This window comes from Hypomesus nipponensis, chromosome 27, assembly GCF_054491055.1.
Source record: "Hypomesus nipponensis isolate SF chromosome 27, ASM5449105v1, whole genome shotgun sequence".
Classification (NCBI taxonomy): Eukaryota; Metazoa; Chordata; class Actinopteri; order Osmeriformes; family Osmeridae; genus Hypomesus; species Hypomesus nipponensis.
In genome coordinates, this window is record NC_140387.1 from 4,405,446 (window position 1) to 4,427,182 (window position 21,737).

The following is a 21,737-nucleotide window of genomic DNA, read 5'->3' on the forward strand; positions in this document are numbered from 1 at the left end:
TCAGTCTAATTTGGTAGGATAAATAATTGAATCTAAAATAACAGTTTTCTATATAGCCTTATGTAGTCTACATATTTGATTAATAATTGGGTTTGTAAGCTTTAAACATACATTGGGAACTATTTGTCAACACTTAACTATCAGCTTATATTACGCCAATCAATGAGCCCCCCGCACGCATTCAGACCACACAGTCCTTATTACATGCTCGAGCGCGAAACGTTCCTCACATCCTTGCGGAGCGGCGGCAGGTTCACGGAAATTGAAGTCCAATCACTTATTTTCTTTACGGACTGGGAGCATTGGCATCGTAGAGTAAATTAACCGACTTCTGTCATAGTTGGAACTAACAAAAATGAGCTCCGCGGGTACAAGCTTATTAACCTGGACATATGACGACTTGAATTCGATGTGATGTTTAAGGTATGAGCTACAAGAGCGAGGATTTCGTTGTAAAACATATTTTTCTTTGTCATTCGTGTTGGATGGAGACACGGTTTTAAACTTTGAGGCATTAAAACGGACGATTCGTATATTTCGCGTAGGTACTTAAATATTAAATGACCGTTAATTGCAGAATATCTTACAACCTGAGGACAGTTTGCAACAGCGCACACGGTGGGGTTTAAACCTGGACCTGGAAGATGCCCCCAATGCTGTGGAGAACGTTCGTATTTCGGACCAAGTCAGATAACCGGATTTGAAGAGTTCGATGATGGCTGGATCAGGTTTTGCGCATCCTTAATGCACTTAACGTAAGCGTAAACTGCTGACTCTATAGCCGAGTTCTAGCATTTATACAAATCCTACATCAGTGTCAAAAAAGTAATCGATCAGCTGCTTACAAGTGGTTATTGCTTTTCGCAATATTAGTCTAATTGGCCGAACAGACATCGGGATCAGTCGAGACGTTTAGGGCTATAGGTAACTGGATAATCTACCCTCCATAGCAGCAATGTCTCGCAATTGCCGGACTTTCCCAAACTACTGCGTCATGAATGGAGAATAAATATTGTTTTAATTGCTGAGAGAGGAGAGAAGTTGCTAACTTGTGGGCCTCTTCCCCTGGGAACATCGATAGTGGCCGTTTCTGCTTCGTCTTTCTGTCCCTTCCAGTGCGCGAGGAACTTTTGGAGACGTCGAGAGGAAGATGACGCCTTCCTGCATGATGGGATTCGCTGTGCTCATGATATGCAGAGGTGAGCCGTTGATTAATATTAACTTCTTAGCGTCTTCAATTCAGGAATGCACCAAAAGAGTACACGTTGACACACTACATTTCATTAGTGTTTATTGGATTACTGGTATCCAAACTAATTTACGGAATTCCTGTAATACGAAAGCAACAGGGTAGAAAATCGAATCAATCCGAGCTGAGATAGTGACATCGGTTATTTTCTCCAAATGATGAATTGCTAATTAGCCATCAATATTAGATGGCATAGCCTGAGTTGTGTTGAGTCCGAAATAAATGATTAGATCGGCTCATTGATTTGAGTCATATCTAGTATGCTGGGTTGATTGAACTGTTTTAGAACGTACCGCTTGACCACAGTGTTACAATTGACAAAGGCATAAGAGGATGCGTGATGGTGTTTATTTTTGAGACAAAGGTGACCATGGCAGGTAACCTATGGGTTTGAGATGTGTTACTGCAGAACGAGGCCAGCCCTGCAGAAGCATAAAACACAGCATAATTACTATTGGACAAAGCCAGAAGACATTGTAAACATAAGCAGTAAATACACCGTGTGTAAGGGGGGGGGGGGGATGCACCTTCTCCCCCAGTAAAGTTCCGGTCAGTTAATAAGGACCTTAACGAGGAACAAGACCCGGTCAGAAAGTGGAGTGGATCTCTGGAAGGCAGGCTACTTTAATTGGACTGCTCTTGTTTATGGTAGCTGGTTAACGCTGAAGTGAAATGCTGCATGAGCATGTATGGTTAATGAGTTTCACGGGAAGTCAAATATAAATGAGAGAACAGATAAAAACATTTTTAAAGGTCTTTTTTTACAGTACCCCCCCATTGATTATGGGGGGGGGGGGGGTAGAAGAACTGGGAAATGTGACCAGCAACACTAATACTGCCTGATTTTGATTGACCTGATGACTGGCAGGAGGCTTCATATCATCTCTTTCAGAAAGTGTTCTAAATCTATTACAGGTGTGTAGACCCCCCCCCCCCCCACACACACACACACACACACACTCATCTCCCTGGGCAAACAACATAAGAGCCATTCAGCTGAGATCCCTCTCTCCAGGAGGTCTTTAGATATTAGCATAGCTAGCAGAGCTGCAGCTAAAGCACTCAGCATGCTTTCATCCAATAAGGACGAAGATGGGGGGGGGGGGAACCCACCAATAAGTGCTTAGAGATCACACCATGACAGAATGACAGAAAGATTACATCGGCTCTCCTCCACTGACAGCTCCCGGTCCCAGAAGAGACGCCTGCTCTCTCCCCTCTTCTGTCTGTCATTGGGGTTCCAATCCTCTGCAGAGTTCCTCTTTGTCTTGAGGGAAATGTAGGACTTTTAGAGAAGACGCGTTGAGCAAAGTTTCTCTTCGTGAAGAGACGAGGCTCTGATGTCGTTCCTACAAAAGCCAGCAGGGAAATCCAGGACTCAAATCACCAGGGAATACCACAGATATGGTATACCTTTTGTGACAATAGAAGACAGTCGTTCTTCAGGGGTCATATCCTGCCTGCCTGCCTGCCTGCCTGCCTGCCTGCCTGCCTGCCTGCCTGCCTGCCTGCCTGCCTGCCTGCCTGCCTGCCTGCCTGCCTGCCTGCCTGCCTGCCTGCCTGCCTGCCTGCCTGCCTGCCATCCTCACCGAGGACAGTAGCTTGCACTGATTCTGTTCCTTAGGCCAAACGGGAGTTGGAGATTGATAATGGGTTGAAAGGTTTGGATGGGTGGCATCTGATGATGACGTCTGCTGAGAACCGTGTGTTGCTGGTATAGTGGCTCTTTCTCACTGATTGTCTCCAACCCGGGTAATTCACAGCTATTTCTCATCGATCTGTTTCCCCTACCTGGCTTCATCGAAAGTAAGGAGAGTGAAAATAGCTAAATTGAAAATTTCAACCCCTTAACACAACAACAAATCCATGTAGCCACAGAGTGAGACTGGGTGGAGGGGAGGAGGGTTTATTTAGACAAGTCGATTTATAATTTCAAGACTTGATAGACACTCTGGAATAGAAACCTGAGGGAAACTGTTTCCCCACTTCTAAAAATGTGATTCCCAAACCAGGACACAATTCCCTAACCAATTTTCAGCAACGCTGCCTCAAGAGTTGAAGCAAACATTGCCCAGGGCTCCACCTAGAAAGTGTATTAGAAATAGGATTACATCCAAAACTTGTAGCCATAGGTTTTATATTATATGCTTACATAAAACCACAGAGACAATACTGACACATTGGAATTCTTCCATTATTTATTAATGTTAATGTATACATTTATATGTTAATATACAGTCAATATGAATATTCCCAGATAGAAAACCCAAGGATGTTTAAATACATTTAGATATTCTCAAAAATGGAAAAAAAAATCATGAGCTTTGATGTTTTAAGACTCCAAAGTATTCTATTACCAAGGGTTGAGCACTGTAATTATTGTTAAGCACTTTGTGGATGACACTGAGCCATGAATGTTTTGGTTTCCAACTGCAGTTTATCGCTGCCCTGTTTGTGCTTACTGTTGCGAGGACATTCAGGTGAAAGGAAGAGAAACACTGATCGATTTCTGTGCAAAAAATGCAGGAGCTCAAGGAAGACTCCATTTTTTTTTTTTGCATTGTATATGTTCAAAGCCAGTAGATTGCAATTTTGAGTCAAAACAGGAACATTCTATAGTGGAATAGATTTCAAAAAAAAAAAAAAACGTTTTCAGGCTTCAAAAGTATTATTGTGTGCGTGTTTGCGTGTGAGTGCACAAATAAACATTGTGAGCATAAGCTCAAAACCTTGACACTGTAGGTTGCTGTTGGGATTCTAGATTCCTTCCTCCCCTCACTGTTTGACCCTTAAGTCGTCCACTCCCAGCCCCCCCCCCCTCTCCTTCTCTCCCATCCATCCCCTGCTCTCCCTCCTCCCCCTCTTCCACTAAAGTCCGACTCAGTTCACCAGCAGGGCAGCCACACAGAGTGGCAGCCCGCCATCATCAGGCAATACTGCTGACCCATGCATCGTTTACATTAAACTTCTCTGTGGCAAAAAGGCTGTGATCAATGATAAGATTGTACTGAAAGCAACAGCACCACCCCCCTCCCCTCCCACACACACACAAACACCTCACCCTCTCTTTCCTCTTGCCCTTCACCTCACGCCGGAATTTAATTACCAGGAGTAACCGGGGGGCGCGGCAGAGTTTCAGCAGAAGGAATCTAAATGGAAAAGGAATAGGCAATCGTCTTCCCTTCCTGGCCAAGCTGCTGTGAAACGTCCCACAGACAAAGCGAGGGAGGCAGCCAGTGAGCGTCCCTCTCGTTGAGCTCCTGTCTGCCAATTTCCTCTCCCAGCTGCGACCCCCCCCCCCCCTCCCCCGCACACATCTACCAAGACTCCCCCGGCGGGAGACCATTGTGCGGCCGTGTCTCTTGTACACAGACTGGGGGAGACACGGCCATGCCTTCACAGCACGGAATCGGTTGGGTCTTCAGCTACGCAGCTCTGTCCTTCTCCACCACCACCACCACCACCACCACGCCAGATGTCGATACGAGAAGAACCACAGCGAGACCATGGGCTCAGATTTCCCCTCAATCTGATCTCCATATTAATCCCATATGGTTTTTAAATGGTGTGAGCCAGGCTTGGCACGCTCTCGTCGAACTATTTAGGATTGTCACAGTGTATTCCACTTAAGCTGTTGTCTCAGTGGACTCCGTTTTGCCCGTATCTCCAGTCAACACAGCAACCCTGCCTCTATAGACCAGCCTGGAGCCAGACCTGGAACCAGCTCCCGGTAATGGAGGATAAATCAGCTCTTAAAAGGTGTACGCGGAGGGGAGGACTGACCCAAGCCGTCTGTATTTAAACAGAGCCGTTCAATCCCCCTTTGTTTCACTGAGGGTTAGTGACTGTGTGTAGGCTTGGAGGGTTCTGACGCTGGGTTTCGGCTGCAGGTAATTGGGGCTCTCTGTGTCTCCAATCTCCATAAACTTGGCGTTTTAGCTACTCGGGAGGAGCTGGCGCCTTGCAGTGGTGGGAGGGGGCACGCCGCTTTTAATCAAGGTAACCGATGAGGCTCGTTCTGTGTGGTGGGCCATCCATGTCTTGGCTCAACTCAGCCAGGGTTGGGTGGGGGAGGGGGGGGGCTCCTGGTGCCAGTAGTCTGTAGGCACACCATCACCTAATGCTGGACGGCGTCCTCCATTTTTGCCTTTGGCGGAATCCTCAATATCAGATGCCACATTTGTGCGCTGATCTCTGCGTCTGTTTGGTTTGACCACCGTGTGATTAGTGCTGAGGCGACGCTTCTGATGGGAAACGTACCACAGCAGCATTCAACAGAGACACGGCAACATATCCAACACACAGCATCACATGTTACTGCAGTGCTTTGGTGTCCATCTGTGTTTAGTGTCACTAGGTAGCCGTAGAAACCACCCTGAAGCTGGACCTTGAAAAGGTTCAAAAGCCGTCCAGCACATCATAGACACTCCTTGAAACAACACATATATTTCAAGGCATATTTAATTGGTGCTCTACTTGACATTGTTAATGATGTTTTATACCCACTCTGCCAATTACTTCATAATCAGGTTTCCCAGCATGTTGGGGTAAACGTTGTGTTGTTTTTATTAAATTCTCACCTAGCCTATCTCAGGTATGCAGGCTTGCACACAGGGAAAATCCTCCTCTCTGTATGGCTAATTAGTACTACTTTCATTCTGTTGTCGTACATCTGGAAGCCCTTTCATATGTAAATCTGATTAATTTACCCTGTGGTGAGCTCATCGGATTGGATTTACATTTAGAGCTGATTTTTCCTCTTCTTCCCGTGAACTCTCCCAGCGTGGATTCCGGCACGCCAGATTCTGATGACCTGACATTTCCCGGCCTAGCTAGCGCCTCGTGCCACACCAAGCGTTCCCTCCCTTGCACGACTGCGAATCAAAGCCGGGGAAATGGGGCCCCCCGCAGCCTGTCTAAAATTACGTCTTACTTTGTTATTAAACTATGAATGGGCAGTGGCGGGGTGCACTTATGCGCGCTGAAGGTTGGATCAAAGACTCTGATCCAGAAGCCGCTGTTGAGCGGATGACCCACTGCCTCGTGAACGGAAAAGATGTTGGAGGAACGTTCTAGAACGTTGACAACTGTCGCTGTGTCGTTCTCCACCAAGGATAAGATTGGGCTTTGAGTGGACGAGAAGTAGTGTACTTCGTTGTTAGAACACACGGATGAATGGATGGTTTCTTTCGTTGCAGTTGTGTCCGTTTAGGGGCCCTTTTGTTATTATGGACGGCTGTATACGATGCTGCCATTGAACGTGATCGATGTGAGGTATTGAGAGTCTCAATCCCTGGCTATTCAACCCTCAAGGTCTAGTATGACAGGATTCTAAGAGGGACTGAACACTCGTAATGTGAAGGAGGCACTCGGGCTGCCCAATGTGTTCCAGTGATAATCCCCTGCTCGCTTTCCCACGGACGAGAGCTGGCACGAGCAGGTGAGCCAGTCTGTGGCACGAAACCGACAAGCCAGAAGTGAGGCTGGGTGCATGAGGGCCCTTCTGGCTTTGACAACGTTGTGCCATCCCAGTGCCAGCGGGAGACTCCTCTTCACAGCTTGTGTCGGCTCTTTCCACACCATCACATCACACAGTACCGACAGGCGCAGCTTAAAAGAAAGCGTAATAACACCATTGAAAAACCTCTGAGTGAATCTAAGTACTCTCACTGAATCTAAGATGGGGCAGAATGTGCTATTAGCCTTAAATGAGTGCATTATTTATCATTAGCGCTTTAATTTCTTTAATAGAGCTTGATGAATTTGCTTTGAGTAGTATGGAAGAGAATCAGCCGTGCTTTGGTAATCATCCAGAAATACAAACTTGTATTCTTTCTTATTTATTTTCGTTTTCCACATTGCCTGGGAATCAAATAATCTATCTGGACTGCTGCATATTCAATGAGTCTTTGTAGACTAATTATAACGTGCAACTTCATAGACTACAGGCTGCATGCGGTGACTCAATAATGCACAGTGGAAAATAAATTGATTTTTGCTTTGATGCAGCTGTGCTATGTCTGAGGATTGCACGCAATAACAAGTTTTTTTCTTCTATATTCCCCTTTATATGATAATTTAGTCTAGAAAAAGTTATACGGTTTCCCTTAGTGAGAGACATGTTGGAAAGCTATTCTTAGCAGTGACCAAATAAATAGACGATATTGAGTGGAGGTTGTGCTTCTAGCATGGTGACACTGAAAAAGCAGTACATTGGAGGTAGGTCAATATTAAAACGCCCGAGGCAGTTTGAGTTTGAGTTACTCTTCAGAGGAGAAGAAGTCCATCCTTAGAGGCTGGTGACTCTAAACAGACAATAATGAATGTGTGTTTGTATGGGTTTGGATCTCTGATTTAAACACACTTCAGTGCCCAACACACAGATGAACACACACACACACATTAGGCTTGTGGAGCATGGTTTAGTGGCGTTGGCCCCAGCTGTGTGTAATTGAAGACACAGGATGGGTAAATACCATCTGGGCATCAGGTGAAAGGAGGTCATCTTCACACCTGTTAAACGGAACAAGTGTTTAGCATGGAAATGACCAGCAGACTGCTTGCCAGTTAGCGCTGAATCCTATGTAAGCAGCTGTGTCTGGATGGTAACTGTTTCACCAGGTGGTGTGTGTATTAAAACACGACTCCAGGTTAAGGATGAGAGAGCGAGAGAGAGAGAGAGAGAGGGAGAGATAAAGGGAGAGATAAAGGGAGAGAGAGAGAGATAGAGGGAGGGAGAGAGGGAGAAACGACTATGAGACAAGCTACACTACTTTCAAACAAATTATGTTCTTGCAATCCTGTTCCAGCCAATAGCCTATGGCGAAGCAGGTTTTCCTCCTTGGCTTAATTTGTGGAACCACTATCAATCTAACTCGGAGCTGGAGAAAATTGTGTAGTTCAGACAAGAATTGTGGGCGCTGTTCCTCATATTTGATCCTAGTGCAGCTTTAGTGAGATTCTGGAACAGTAACTTACACTAAGTAAGACAGCCTACTGACAGGTACAAGGAGTATTTTGTTATGTGATAATCTGAAACATGTAAGTAATTCCACTGCTGCTTATCTTTCCTTTTCTCACTATTAAACGTGTTCCTGATCAAGTTTTTGGTTTTCCTCTGACTCAAGAGTTTTCGCTTAATTCATTTCCTCGAGGCTTCTTTCCGAGATTGACTTGTGCAACTCAATTCTACATTAAACAACTGTTAAAGAACTGGAGGGAAAATGCAAACAATTGTAACGAAACAAAATAGAACTACAATAGTCTGTTTACAGTTTACGGTGAGACATAATTATATTTCAATCATGCAAATGAGTTAGGTTTTGGTAGTTAGGGGGCTGTTGGGGTGTGTAATTGAAAACGCAAAATCTTTTTTTTTTTTTTTCCTGCATCAAAATGTCTTGGAATGTGCCTGCTTGGCTGCTAATCAGAACGGCCCCCGCCTTTCGCACGGGCGCAGTCGTTGTTCAACCTCTCTAGAATTGAATCATTTTATCTTAATTAACTGTGCAGAATCTATCCAGGTTTGTGAGTGCGCCAATTTCAGCCCCCACAGCCACGCATTCACACTGCAAAAAATCAGGTTTTCCCCTCCGCTTTTAATAAATATTTCTCGTTTCCTTGTGATATCGACTTGCGAGCAGTAATTGACTGATGGAATGTGATTTGGTCCGCTGGATAGATTGTATCTGAAACAGATTATCTAGCGCTGTTGGTGAAAGACCTGGAGTTAAGATGGGAGCAAGATGCTTTTAAACTGTTAATGCTAGTGCCTTGCAGTGGGGAACCTCTATAACCCAAGTATTTCTAGCTGACATTTCCCAACTTTCAGGGGTGACCAAATCTAACCACACAACTATATATTTACATTTAAATTGAGTCATTTAGCAGACGCTCTTATCCAGAGCTACTTACAGTAAGTACAGGGACATTCCCCCCCGAGGCAAGTAGGGTGAAGTGCCTTGCCCAAGGACACAATGTCATTTTTTGGGCACGGCGGGGAATTGATCCAACAACTTCTGATCACCAGTCTGATTCCCTATATATATAGTTGCACACTGGTCCAGTGTGCAAACAAGGTGAACCTCCACACTTTCAAAGCCATATCCCCACATTTGCTGTCACATTCACAATACTTCAATACTTTTTAGATGAATTTTCCTTATATTCGCATACTCTCCTTTTATGACAGTGTGGTAAGATGTTTAATTTTCACTTGCTTACACTTCACCAGAAAAAGAATAATGCAAGAAAAAAGAGCCAAATTAAATTGTAAAGCTCTGTCGTTATACTATCATTGCATCTTGTACCTTTCCTTCTCCTTCCTTTACCGCTGCTTTAATTCCCTTGATACTGGAGATTATTTCCCCAATAATAAGCAGCAATTATTTTAAATCATGTTCCCAATATGATCCCACGGTCTGATACTGTCCGGCAATGTAATTTCACAGCCTTTAATTGTTGCTTCAATTTATTTGCCAATTATATTCAGGCCGTTACCGCCACATACCATTTGAATCATATGGAAATTAATTTGAATGTGCTCATGTCTGATACGCCTTGTGTGCATGTGTGTGTGTGTGTGTGTGTGTGTGTGTGTGCTCATATGTTTGGCCCCCTAAAACACCCACTTGTCGAAAATGGTCCACTGAGCTTCCAGTCAGTGAAACCGTGTCTCTGCTCTGTCTGCAAACCTGCACCTCTCCATTACATACCACTTTACACAACTGTCCAAATTGCCCGTATTTCGGACATATTGTGGAGGACACATTTCTGTCCTCAAAGCCTGGACCCACTTCTCAGTCACTTATCTCCCTCTCTCTTTTCTTCTAAACTGCCTTGAACGACCAACAAGTACAAAAGTAAAAGAGCTCTTTTTTTCTTTTTTTCCCACCACCCATAAGATGTTCAGAAGCGGAGCCAGCCGTTGAAGGGCTTTTTACTCCTCAGTCCGGCTGGCGCCGAGCGACTTGTTCCTGAGATAAAGGAGCCTCGTCTGGTTCTGGAGCTCTTCCTGCACTTCAATCCCCCGCTAAATGAAAGACGAATGTGGGCAATTAGTGAGACAGCGGGTGCATGCAAATGCTTGGTTTTGGCTGCTGGGCTCGTGTCCTCTGGCGTTATGTAAATATTGAATGTGGTAGATTGGGTGTAGCGACACAGGCCTGGGAGACAGGACTGCTGACAGCCTGCAAGGATGCCAAGAGCACGGTCCATAAACTCCATGTTGTCGGTCCCAAAAGATGGTCTTTTCATTCTCTATCTATTGTTTGCTCATGTGTATTTTTTTAAAAGTGTTTGTGAATGTCAGTATGTGTGTGTGTGTGTGTGTGTGGCTCTGAGTGTGTGTTCCTCTAATGCAGGTGTGTCTTTGTGTGTACATGTGTACTAAGAAGAGTCTGTCAATAGGAGCTGCATCGGTGTGTGTGTGTGTGTGTGAGGGAGGCAAGCTAGTCTCCCTGGGGCCTAGCCGTAGGTAGAGGTTGGAATGGAAAGATGTAAGGGCATGGAGATGACACTGACTGGCTGGCTGACTGCATGGCTGACTGCATGGCTGACTAAAGGGATGATGCAGGACTGAGGGATGATGCAGGACAGAGGGATAATGCAGGACAGAGGGATAATGCAGGACTGAGGGATGATGCAGGACTGAGGGATGATGCAGGACAGAGGGATGATGCAGGCCAGAGGGATAATGCAGGACTGAGGGATGATGCAGGCCAGAGGGATGATGCTGGACTGAGGGATGATGCAGGACAGATGGATGATGCGGGACAGAGGGATAATGCAGGACTGAGGGATGATGCAGGACTGAGGGATGATGCAGGACAGAGGGATAATGCAGGACTGAGGGATAATGCAGGACTGAGGGATGATGCAGGACAGAGGGATAATGCAGGACTGAGGGATGATGCAGGACAGAGGGATGATGCAGGACAGAGGGATGATGCAGGACAGAGGGATGATGCAGGACAGAGGGATGATGCAGGCCAGAGGGATAATGCAGGACTGAGGGATGATGCAGGACAGAGGGATAATGCAGGACTGAGGGATGATGCAGGACTGAGGGATGATGCAGGACAGAGGGATGATGCTGGACTGAGGGATGATGCTGGACTGAGGGATGATGCAGGACAGATGGATGATGCGGGACAGAGGGATGAATCGTCTGCATCCCCAGGAGATCAGGAAGAGCTGGATCTGCTGCTGGAACATTTGGCTCAAAATATGTGTTGATCTTACTGGCCTCTTTAGAATCAGCATGGGAACCCACAGCTAATTATGAAGATAATTGGACGTGTGTGTGTGTGTGTGTGTGTTTGTGTGTGGGCGCAACATTAGCATCAGTGGGAAGAGTACCGCAGTCAGCGCAGGGGGGATTGTTTCTGCTCTGCACACCCCATTGCTCACCACAGACGATCTGCTTAGACACTGTTCTAACAGTAGACGACTCGGGCGACGGGCACAGCCGGTAGTGGGGGCACAGCCGGTAGTGGGGGCACAGCCGGTAGTGGGGGCACAGCGCGGGGCGCAGCGCGGGGCACAGCGCGGGGCACAGCGTGGGGCACAGCTCGGGCCTCGATGCCATCTCATCTCAGCTTCAGCCAGGAGTGTGACCACGGATGTGAGACGCCCTGGGAGGCAGAGAAATGGGTTTTGCACAAACTCTGAGTCAGGAGCGAGAGGGCTCCCTGGAGGGAACTCCAAACAATGTTCAGAGGTTGTGTGGCGATGTCGGGCTGGACTGCCGTGGTTTTTTTTTGCTGTGGTATCATATTCTGTGGTCATTTGTTGAATTACTGTAAATACAGGTCTGTTGTTGCGTTTTTCACACAGTTTGGGCAGGAGTGGGTGAGATTGCAGTCTATGCAGTTTCTTTTGAGTTCCTGTTTTAAGGTGGTCTTTGTTAGTTTGTAAGTGTCAGATGACTGAGACACTTTACTCTATACAGTAAGATCTGTGGTGCCTTTAAAAGCTGGAATGCGCGAGGGAAGGTCTGAGATAATAATGATCAAAGTTACTGGGGAAACTTCTCCTTGCGGTATTTTCTGCCTGACTGGTATTATTAGCATAGAGCAGAGCGAGAATGCAGTGTTTCTGATCCAGCGGGAACCAGTAGCAAGCTAGGCACAGCAGGCAGAAATAAGTGCCATTGGAGCACTGGGGCTTTTGAACTCAGTCACTTACAGGCCACAACTGAGCATCGGGTCTTGCAGCTTTGAAAGCTTTCTTGAAATACACGCAGTTACATTGCAGGGAAACAGATCATGCACTATGATTTTGTTAAGTGAATGTCTCACACTGGCTTGACTCAGTGTTTCTCTGCCCATAAAGGACCAATCAAAGTTAGGGGAAGGGTCTGTTTTGACAGGCCGTCTGTATCCAATGGATTTGTCCGGAGCCATCCACTCGGTGTCAGATCGATCGACACAAACACTAACAAAACAGCCATCTCCTTGCCGTTATTTAAGGGAGGCGATTAACTTAGAAAGGAGAGATTCATTTTGGGAGCGCCGGTCGGGTTTGAAATGATAATAGGAGGCTTGAGTATCGACCGGGTCTCTTTGCAGCACTGCCTCTCCCAGATCCCAGGGTAAGCTTGTCTCCTCTGCCTCAGACGTAGAGGCAGAGGAGAGGTGGAGACCGAGGCAGGAGAGACATGGAGAGGTGGAGGGAGATAAAGAGGCAGGGGGGAGACGGGTCAGGGGAGAGGTAGAGGCAGAGCAAGGAGAGGACAGGCCAATCGAGGAAGGGATAGAGACAGTCAGAGTCAGGGGAAGAGGTGGAGACCGAGGCAGGAGAGACATGGAGAGGTGGAGGGAGATAAAGAGGCAGGGGGGAGACGGGTCAGGGGAGAGGTAGAGGCAGAGCAAGGAGAGGACAGGCCAATCGAGGAAGGGATAGAGACAGTCAGAGTCAGGGGAAGAGGTCGAGACCGAGGCAGGAGAGACATGGAGAGGTGGAGGGAGATAAAGAGGCAGGGGGGAGACGGGTCAGGGGAGAGGTAGAGGCAGAGCAAGGAGAGGACAGGCCAATCGAGGAAGGGATAGAGACAGTCAGAGTCAGGGGAAGAGGTGGAGACTGAGGCAGGGGAAAAGAGGCAGATAGAGAATCCCGAGGAGAGACAGTCATAGAGATATTAGCGAGGTTTGAGGGGTACAGCGACGGGGAAAGCACCGTGAAGAGATAAGAGATACAGCGAGAGGGCCCTTCTCCCTCACGTCTCCTCTGCAACGTACAGCCACGCGCCTGTGTCCGGAACCGACCCACGCCTCCACAAACGGTGGGAGGACTGGCTATTTGACATCACCAACCAAAGAAAGAAGAAGGAAAAAAGCCCACACTCTTTCCAGAGGCATCATTACAATCATTGAGAAGCTCTGAAACGCTCTCCTCACCCCCCGAAGAAGCTTCTTGGAGTTGTTTCGGTTTCAGAGTGTGGTTTGACATGCCAACGTGTTGGCGTCTGATGCAGTGGGATCTCTTTGATGTTCGGCCGGCTCCCTCATTGAGATTGCAATCTGCTATGTGGGGGGGGGGCCCTTTGTATGGGAGAGGTTTGATGCAATGTCCTGCAGCTGTGAAGCTGTACATATTTTCCTGGTGGGAGGCATTATTCTCCCTCCATGGGTCATCCGTGTTGCCGGTTTAGGTTTCTGAGAGAGGCACAGGCTCCGGTCGTTTTTTTTGCTCGGATGAGATTCCCCGTTTGTTGAATCAGCTTTGCTTTCAAATCAATCAGTATCTGCTGGTGGTATGGTGGGTTCAAGATATGAGTTCATCCTACCGGCCTTTTTCGAATCAACAGGGTGTGTGACTACCCACACTCTTCCCAATCGAGAAGTCTCTAGATTAAGCTAAAGTTTGGCATCACTGAACCGCAGTGAAGATTAAACTGTATTTTATTGGTATGTGCCTGGTTGCAGGGTACAATGCATATATTTATTGGAAACCTCTTTTTAATGGGAACATTATACTATGAGACCTTGGAAGGGAAGTCTGTCTTTTTATACTAAGAATTCAGGCTTGAGCAAAGAAAGCGAATGTTTCATATTATGGTTAAAGCTTGATGAAGGTCGACTTTAGCATAACACAGTTTATATAAACACTTGTTTGTTGTGTGTTGCACAAGATCATAAATAAAACATAAATCAATGAAACATACATTCATGTATATCTATACTATATCACCATATTTATTGTAAATGCAGTATGGGGCCTCATTGGCTAACAGGAATGCGCCCACTTCAGGCGGGAAATAGCGGGTATAGACATAACACCGTATTTACAAAGGCAGCGCACTTGAGTAAAAACGCAGATTACCGCTGCTGGGAGGGTATAAGGGAGAGTGGGTGTGTATATTTATAGCTCCTGTTCGTTGTACTTTTTTCTTTTCCTCAAATCACCCATGGTGGCAGTAACATGCAGGCGTTTTTTCCCCTCTTTTAACGGCGCGCTAATTAACACCAATGGGCGATGATTGTCCGAAGAGGATCTGGTTTGATAAATACCACGTAAAATGCAATGGAAATACACCGTGCGCTAATTGCGGTTGGGCAAAGGCGCAGATTAAGCTGCGGTCGCAATGTTAGTAAATGAGGCCCACAGGATGTCCTTCAAGGCTTTTATCACTGAAAGCATGGTTATATTTGCTTTCAGTACGTAAGGTACTGTAGAACTTAGGTCATCTCTCAATAAAACTCCCAAGAGTCACAACAGACCTCCAGTTTGTTTGTGGTACCTTCACCTTTTCCCATCGTTGAGGTAGGATCTGATGTCACATGTCTGAACAGGTAAAAGCTTGCTCTCCTACACACGCCTATTTACCAGCCTGCTGGTCAGTGCAGTTTTCTTGGGTAGATTATACTTTCAACCTGTAGGTTTGTGTGACCTTGGGGCCGCACACTCAGTTGTATTTCAGCCGAGAGTGATGGAGCGGAGAGAGAGAGAGAGACAGCTTCTTATAGACTTCCACAGAGGTACAGAGACATTTTATGATGCGCCTTCTTATTTTATGACCGACCATCAAAAAAAAAAAAAAGGAAAAACGTATTGAAAAGCTTTTTTCTCAGAAAAACCCAGGGCTAGTGCGAGGTAATTATCCGGCTAAACTTCATCCCCCTGCTGTTAGCCGCAAGAACAGGCGGCAGACCAAAACCTGGAAGATAGGTCGACATCTAGCAGTTTAGTGAAAAACAACAGTGAGGTATTTTATTCGATTTTATTCTCTAACTCCCCACCCCTTACTCCACGTGATTAGGGAGTCTTAAAACTGGGCGAAGAGACCTGCCTGTTTTTCTCCATCCTAGCCGAGAGGGTTGGATTCCTCAGGGCCGTGAGGGATGCGCCTCCACCCCTCCGCGGTCTTTATCACCTCCTCTCTGTCAGAAGCATATTTCTCTTCCTCCAGGAACCGTGATGATGAACACAATCCTCCCCTTTTCCGCCAGAGGCACCACTCTACTTAAGACCCAGCCGCCGGAAATGCATCCGGACAACTCGTACAGTTAGGCCTTTGGAGGCACAACTTCAAAATACATTTTTAGTTTGCAGAGGAGACCTGGGGGGGTCGCGGGGCCCAGAAATGCACGGAAAACACGATCACTCGCGAACACGTGTCAGGGTGCACGCATGCTCAACAAACTATTTCTCGTCCTAGTATGGGGCCTGGTCTGTGTTCACTTTTGTCGGGGAGCTTTGTCTTTCATGCTGTACTGAATCCCACTTCTTAGCCCAGTAGGATATCTGTCCATATGCTTTTCTCCCTAGGAAAGAAGTGCGCTCTCTCTCTCTGTGGTATCCAGGGGTCTGTTTGGTATCCAGCATTCTGCTTCTGTGGTGTGTGTGTGGAAAAACTCATCCAACTCCACGGGGTCAGCTTAGCTTTATGCTATGTTTACATTGTGGCTCCCGCACACTGTCCACTGCAATACTTTTGTATGTTTACTGTCAAGAAATGTTTTTTGCCTTAGCAAGCCGGTTGAAGTGTCACTTGCCTCATCCTTTTCAGATGATCTTATCATCACCATCATCCTCGCCCTCTCAATCTTGCTCATCATCATCTTGCTCTTCATCATTATTTACATTTACATTTAGTCATTTTGCAGATGCTTTTATCCAGAGCATCCAAGTACAGGGACATTCCCCCCCGAGGCAGGTAGGGCAGGGGTGGCCAACCCTGGTCCTCGAGGGCCGCTGTCCTGCATGTTTTAGATGTTTCCCTGCTCTAACACACCTGATTCAAATCAATGGTCATTACCCGGCTTCCACAGAGCTTGATAACGACCCATTCATTTGAAAGAGGTGTGTTGGTGCAGGGAAACATCTAAAACATGCAGGACAGTGGCCCTCGAGGACCCCTGAAGTAGGGTGAAGTGCCTTGCCCAAGGACACACCGTCATTTTGGCACAGCCGGGAATCGAACTGGCAACCTTCTGATTACTAGCCCGATTCCTTAACCGCTCAGCCATCTGACTCCCCCTCTAGCAGCATAAGCTACACACCGAGCAGCACCATGCCACGATCAGCATTCAGGACCACTCAGGAATCTCAAAACTGCCAAGAAGAGGCTACTTAACACTCGAGGACTGTAGACTGTTTTGCAGCGTAACCTTGCTCTAAATGCCAAGACATTATTCACCGTCCCTGCTTAGCCAGCCCATTGCGTTTCGCTAGCCTCTTTCTACTGCATCTAATTCCCCACATTAGGCCACAGACATCCTTCCTGGGGCTATAATCTCTACCTGGGATCGATCCACTATGATGTGATTACCATGTGCCCACATTGTAATTTATGACACAGGCCAGGCTCTGCCTGTGCTAACCTCTGTGTCATCTGTCTCTGTCGTCCTCTTCATTTGACTTGGAACGTGGCGCAGCCTCGGAATGCGAGCGCGGGGGGGGGGGGGGGAATCGGATGATGGTGTAAGCCACGTTGGAAAAGGGAAGGCTGTCCCAGGTTCTCCGGGCAATCCGAGGCCTTAAATGACACGAGCGAAACCTTGTGGTTCGAGTCAAATTGCAGTTATTGTCGCCCCTACAGGAAGGCTAACGACAGCATTTCTCTGCTCAGCACATTTGGCCACCCCCACCCTCCCCCCACCCTAAGAGTCCACCCCAGTGTTCATATCCGCTAAACGACTCCTGGCCCGCTCATATCCCTCCTGCAGCAGCCCCCTCTGAGCTCAGCATCAGGTCGACTGGCAACCAACAGGATGAAACGGCACTAAAAAGCTCATTTCGATCCCCGATGTGTCTTAAAGCAGAACACTTCAGCTTTTTTTTCCCCGTCCTCTTCTCCACAACTGCCTGAGCACTGCTCATTGCTCAGCATCCCACCTGGGAAGAATGCACACACAAACTAACAGACACACACACACACCATAACAAATGTGATATAGCTTCATCCCTTCTAAGAATATGCAAGAAAAGGCTGGAGAACACCTCCCATCCCAGTCTGTCATTAGTAATGCCTGAGCCCAGTTTTTTTCTTTCGATTACAGATTCCCAAGGCATACAAATATATGATTTCCAACAGGGAAAAATGGTAAAGATGGATTTGAAACCTCCTGCTTTTTAAAGCAATTACATCTGCACTCTAATTGCTGCTTGTGGTGCAATGAATTTGCCACAGAGACAAACAAATAAACAGCAGCGTTGTCACCATTTGCAACTTTTTCCACATAAATGTTTTTCTGAGTGGTTGTCACAATGCCATAGGCAGATATGGCAAATGTTTTGTGCAACAGTGAACCTTTCGATGCTATGTATTTTCCAGTTAATCTTTCTCCATTTCATTTTTTTCCCTCTTTCTCCTTGATAATGCCAGGCTCGATTGAGCATTTTTTCTTATTATGGAGTTATCGCACTCATTTTACAGATGACTGTCACAAGCTACTCTCTGGAGATTTCAATCACCCCTGCTTCAGTCGTTTCTTCTCCCTCCACAGATTGGCCCTCTTGCACATGCTCAGACAGCAAGTGACCCTTCCGGCACTATCCGTGTGTGTCAGTCAGAGAGAGAGAGAGAGAGTCAGCCTGATGAGATGATGCCGTCGACTGTGCATGCTGTGCTTACCTAACTCTGCCTCAGTAGATGCTGTTCTTACCTGGGCCAGTCTGTGTGTGTGATAAGCATAGCAACACTCAGATACAGGCATACGAGTTCTTTGGATAAACACAAACCCATGCCTCCAATCTGTGGTTCTAGGCTGAGAGTGATTGCTGATGTCCATAAAAGATATTAGGCTGACATCGTCCATCTAGGGCAGTCACGAGGCTGAGGCAATGCCTTACATTCCTTCATTTTGCAGAAAGGGAGAAAAATGATTTAGCGTATTGATCGTAATAGCATAGAAATGTGTGCCCGGCAAGGGAAGATGAACTGGAGCCGCTAAGTGATCTGATTAACCCCCCCGACTTTGATCTTAACCTCCGCTCCGCCCCTGCTAGCCTGTGACACACTGTCAAACTACATGTGTGGGGGGGCACTTATAACGATTAGCGCGGTCATCTGTTCAATCTGTCTATAGCTATTAGTAATAGTCGGTGAGAGGCATTAGCCATAGCGACTCGCACCCTCTCACCAACCTGAGAGATTGCATTATCTGCTACACAAGGGAGGTGAGAGGGTGGCGGTGCCCTTAAGGCACTCCAATTACCAAGGCTCAAATTGTGTTCGGTGTGAGGCTAGAATCAGAGCTCCAGGCATCCATCTACACTAGTGCTTACAGTGATCAACAATATTTCCCTTTCTGCTGATGGTATTGTTCTGTCACTTGGCCCACTAAGTGAAATCCCTGTCACTGCTAGAGGATCATGGGTAGTGTATTTGCAGGAATATAATGACAAGCCCAGTGTTGGAAAAGACTTTGTTCAAACCAGCAGGGTTCTAGAATAATCTACATCAGAGCATAAGCTAAACCCCCTAAAATACTGCTGTGCATTTCTCCAAAAGCCGATCATTGTTTATGTAAGTAATGAACAAAATGCTATTGCAAGTAAGGAAATAAGTTGCTGTCCCCCTTTATTTTAGGCCTACAAGGTTTTCTGTTTGAGGGAATACAGGTGCTGTATTACGTGGTAATGGAGACTAGATCCGTTGCTGACTCAGATACGGTATTCATTCTGCCTGTGCCAAAGCTCCGAGGAGAGTGCATGACATGCATATGTACCCATTGAAGAGTCTTAAAGAGACTTTCCTTTTCATTTCACTATTTTTTGTCTGGAAAAAAAAGTCTGTTGACTGACAGTATTGATGGTGACACCAAGGACGCTGCAGTTCCCCCAAAAAGAGCAAGGTTTTCAGAGGACAGAAAACTAGTTCTAGTAAATATGTCCATTGTGTCTCTTACTCGAGGACAAGTTGATATTTGCAATATCTTGGGACAAAATAATACAACATCGCCACACACTAGAGAGAAGAATGCTCCATGGTCTTGGTCGAGACTCCAGTCTCCGTACTTGGATCTGGATCTGTCTGCAGATCAGAGCGTTGAAGTGGGTGTTTATTGTGATTCACATCTTTCCAGTGGGTAGGGTTGCCAGTTGTCTCGTTTACTCGTTTCAATGGATTGCAGTTTTTGGAAATTCTAATATTTGACAATAATAATTGCCCCCTTGGTTTAGGAAAAAGCCATTTAACTTAATTTTGTGGGTGTCGAAAGTTTTCCTAATTTAAATGTAAGGGCTGAAAACATGTTTGTTGAAAACAAACAGGCTATGTTGCTTGCCCTTTGAGCTGCTTTTAAGCAGATTTGAGAAACAAATACAATAGCTTACTGAACACAGACTTCTGTAAAATGTTAGAAATGGTACTGTACGCCATGCATTGCTGTTGCCCCAATTTTACACGACAGTACCCAATTCTAAATGGAGAAGGATTGTTTTTCCATTTCCTGTTTATTCCTTATGTGCATTCAAGCACTTGGCACTTATGTCCAGATCTGTCTCTTTTACATTTCCCATTAGGGTGGTTGGAGGAATGCTAGTTTACGCTGATACAAGGTGTCAGTACAAGCACTCTCACATGCAATTAGGTCAGCTGGTAAGGGGAGGGGAGGAAATCTGGGCCATGCACATGTCTGACAGACTTCAGATGATTAGTAGAGGCAATACCAGCACCATCTATTCCTTTCTCTCTGTCTCTCTGTCTCACTGTCTCTCTCTCTGTCTGTCTCTCTCTGTCTGTCTGTCTCTCTCTGTCACTCTTTCTTTCTCTCTCTCTCTCTCTCTCTCTCTGTCTCTGTCTCTATCTTTCTGTCTCTCTCTCTGTCTCTCTGTCTCTCTCTCTCTCTCTCTGTCTCTCTTTCTCTCTCTCTGTGTCTCTCTCTCTCTCTCTCTCTCTGTCTGTCTGTCTCTCTCTGTCACTCTTTCTCTCTCTCTCTCTCTCTCTCTCTCTCTCTCTCTCTCTCTCTCTCTCTCTCTCTCTCTCTTCTCTCTCTCTCTCTCTCTGTCTCTCTCTGTCTCTATCTTTCTGTCTCTCTCTCTGTCTCTCTCTCTCTGTCTCTCTCTCTCTCTGTCTCTTTCTCTCTCCGTCTCTCTCTCTCTCTCCATCTCTCTCTCTTATACTTCCTCCCTGCTTGAATGTAATTGCTCGACTTCGGGCCATTGGGTTGCTAGATTCATTATTTGACGTCTAATTCTCCATATGACAAACAAGGAGCAACTGGTTTCCGAGCCACAGAAAACACCCTGTTCTTGGTAGCAGCTCCTCTTAATTTAAACTCAACTGGCTTCAACCACATCCACCCATGATCTATTTCATAGATTCTCTAGCTATATTGTTATTTGTTATAATACAGATGTTGGCCATATAATTGAGGCAAGGAGCATGCTTGGATATATATCAATTACATCTGTTATTAAATCCCAATACTTCAGTTAGGTATATACCATAGGTACATAGATGCAAACTGTCAATCTTAACCCTGTTGGACACCCCGTTTCAAATTTATAGACTGAGATCGGCTCTTCTCCCATTTTTCTTCCCTCTTTTTCCATCCTCTTTTTCTTCCCGTGGTTCTCCATCACCGCGGTAACCCCGGAGCAGCATCAGATGTGCAGGGGCCTCACAGTGGCAGAAGATCACTCAGTTTTACAGTCATTAATTTCCACTCTGCCCATTACGGACTAGGAAGCCGCTCATCGCAGCTGATGAATCATACGGGTCGGAATCGTGCGTGGGCTCGCTTTGTGGAGAGCCTGTCCTAATCACGGTGTGAGATAATAAGTTGTAATTAATGGTGAGACGCTCTCAACACCATCCATAGAAGTTCCGCTGAGAGCAGGTTATATTAGCCAGCGTGCTGTCCCCTTTCCAGCTAAGAGGTGCTCTCTCCATCTCAAGGGGGTCTGGATCACAAAGCACACTGCTGTAGCAGGGTATGGTGGCCCTCTCGATGTCTGTCAGAATGTTCAGTCCCTGTCCACGGGGGAATAGGGTTGTCCTGGCAGGCTTTGGATTTGGCAAAGAGGTCAAACTGTCTGC

At 46.3% G+C, this 21,737-nt stretch overlaps 1 protein-coding gene across 1 annotated transcript in view; it reads left to right on the forward strand.

Annotated features, from left to right (window-relative positions):
- The first annotated feature begins 240 nt into the window (after window positions 1-240).
- Window positions 241-21,737, forward strand: part of LOC146220493 (transmembrane protein 132D-like) — a 74,617-nt gene continuing 53,120 nt past the window's right edge. The window contains exons 1-2 of the mRNA XM_084693709.1: window positions 241-755; window positions 1,117-1,199. Of these exons, the coding sequence (XP_084549835.1) occupies window positions 745-755; window positions 1,117-1,199 (94 nt within the window). The 5' untranslated portion in view covers window positions 241-744. The remainder of the gene's footprint in view (window positions 756-1,116; window positions 1,200-21,737) is intronic.